The 2,358-nt window shown below is 40.9% G+C and overlaps 1 protein-coding gene across 1 annotated transcript; it reads left to right on the top strand.

The window, feature by feature from the left end:
• Positions 1-585: 585 nt before the first annotated feature.
• Positions 586-1,645, top strand: LOC131224361 (cytosolic sulfotransferase 12-like). The gene has a single exon (XM_058219867.1). The coding sequence runs from the start codon at positions 623-625 to the stop codon at positions 1,616-1,618; it is 996 nt and encodes a 331-aa protein (XP_058075850.1). The 5' UTR covers positions 586-622; the 3' UTR covers positions 1,619-1,645.
• The last annotated feature ends 713 nt before the right edge of the window (positions 1,646-2,358 follow it).

A 2,358-nucleotide genomic window follows, 5' to 3' on the forward strand; every position in this document is an offset into this window, starting at 1 on the left:
GACCACACCAAAGGAAGATGCAGTGATAATGGCACCCACCGTTGAAACCTTTCTAACGGCCATCGTGATGCTTTTTTTAAACCATCTAACCTATTCATAAGGTCATGTGGACGTGGATGAAGTGGAAAAACTAACATCAGCTTGATACGAAACTAATCTAGCTCACAGGAAGTTTTTAATGGTGGACGTTCAATCCCCATTTTGTGGTCCACTTAAGCTCTGGAACTGATCTATTTTTTGGCTTATATCTTAAAATCATCTGGAAAAAACGATTAACGGCATGGATAAAAACACTTACATCACTGTGGGCACCACAGAGCCATGCCCAGGCAGATTACCGTCCGGGCGGGGGTAGGACGCAATACGCGCCCTACATCCGTAAGCTTAGGCTAGCACTGGTATTACCACCAAAGCGCGCCTCTTTTTCACCACCGAGGCAAATACAAGATAGAAAGCAAGGTTTCATCCACAACTCATGGCTTGTGAGTAACAGTAATAAATATGAAGAGCCGGTCACCTAATCAAACCTTTATATATACTTCCAATCTCACTTGGGTGTTCTCTAATCCCATTTGCCATCAACAACGCTGATCAGGAGCAGTCCCAAGACCATTTGATCAACATGGCCACATCTCAAACTTCCCCTCCTCTTACACAAGAAGGATTAAACCATGAATGCCAGGAATTAGTCTCTTCCCTCCCAAGAGAAGACGGGTGGCGATACAGTCCTCTCTATCAATACCAAACTGTTTGGTATTCTCAAATGGCTCTATTGGGAATGATCGAACGTCAACGACACTTCAAAGCTCATGATACTGACATACTACTAGCGACGACACCTAAATCAGGCACTACATGGCTCAAGGCACTTGCATTTGCTATCGTGAACCGAACTCACTATCCATATCCTCAGCATCCCTTGCTCACCAGCAATCCTCATAAACTTGTCCCTTTCTTCGAAGTCGACAACTACCCAAACAACCAAAATTCTGATCCTGACAGCATTTGCTCCCCCGCTCTCTTCTGCACTCATGTACCCTACATTGCATTGCCACAATCCATTAAAGACTCTGACTGCAAAGTTGTCTATCTTTGCAGAAACCCTAAAGATGTGTTTATTTCTCTTTGGCATTTCATGAACAAACGGAAGACTGAGACTCAATCACTGATTTCGCTCGAAAAGGCACTTGACTTGTTTTGTGCAGGTATTTCGCCATTCGGTCCCTTTTGGGACCACGTGTTGGGTTATTGGAAGGCAAGCTTAGAAAGCCCTCAGAAGGTTATGTTTCTTAAATATGAAGATTTAAAGAAAGAGCCAATCGTTTTGTTGAAAAGGTTAGCAGAGTTTTTAGGATGCACTTTCACACTCAAGGAGGACAAAGATGGGGTGATCCACGATATACTCAGGTTGTGTAGCTTTGAAAATTTGAGCAATTTGGAGGTGAATAAGGTTGGAAAGTTTCAGCATAGGCTTCAGCACCTAGATGGGCTTGAGCACAGACTATTCTTTAGGCGAGGCGAGGTCGGCGATTCATCAAATTATCTTACAACTCGAATGATTGAACGGTTGGATCAAATCACAGAACAAAAGTTTCAAGGTTATGATCTGAGGTTCTAAGTATATGTTTGAAGGCATTTCACTGTGTTCAGGCTCTCTAAGTATTATTCCTTGTACTTTTTTTGTAAGAAATTATCTTACAACTCGAATGATTGAACGGTTGGATCAAATCACAGAACAAAAGTTTCAAGGTTATGATCTGAGGTTCTAACTATCTGTTTGAAGGCATTTCACTGTGTTCAGGCTCTCTAAGTATTATTCCTTGTACTTTTTTCTTTGGTTAATGTTGGCCTCGTTCCCATTATTGAATGGAATGCATTTTAGAATTCGGGTCTATTTACGAGCTAGTGTGTACTATGAGAATGCCATGGATCCAAAAACAATATTGGTCTGCTGATCAATCTCTTGTATTAGAATAAGAAGGCAGTTAGAGAAAGATTTCCAACAATTGGAATTCAACATCCATTGGTGGCGAGAATGGTATGTGTGCAATGGGTGCCATCCAATAGTGGAAATGAGGCTCCATATGGTTGCTATGGTGTGAACCGCAGTATATCAAAACCCATGTTTGCATTGTGTTCCACGGACTCTTTTAGTACAGACGTCTCTTGTCCAGTCAAAACTCTTTTTTTTTTTTTTTTAAAAAAAAAAAAAAATTATTTTAACAGGAAGAGAATTTTATTAATCTTAGGAAATTGTACAGCATAAATAATTTGGGCTAGCCCTCAGGAGCAAAAAAGAAGGGAGGGAGCAGCTTATCATAAAGAGGGAAACTATACAAAATCGAGGCTAATTTTCCT

Source organism: Magnolia sinica, chromosome 13 (genome assembly GCF_029962835.1).
Source record: "Magnolia sinica isolate HGM2019 chromosome 13, MsV1, whole genome shotgun sequence".
Classification (NCBI taxonomy): Eukaryota; Viridiplantae; Streptophyta; class Magnoliopsida; order Magnoliales; family Magnoliaceae; genus Magnolia; species Magnolia sinica.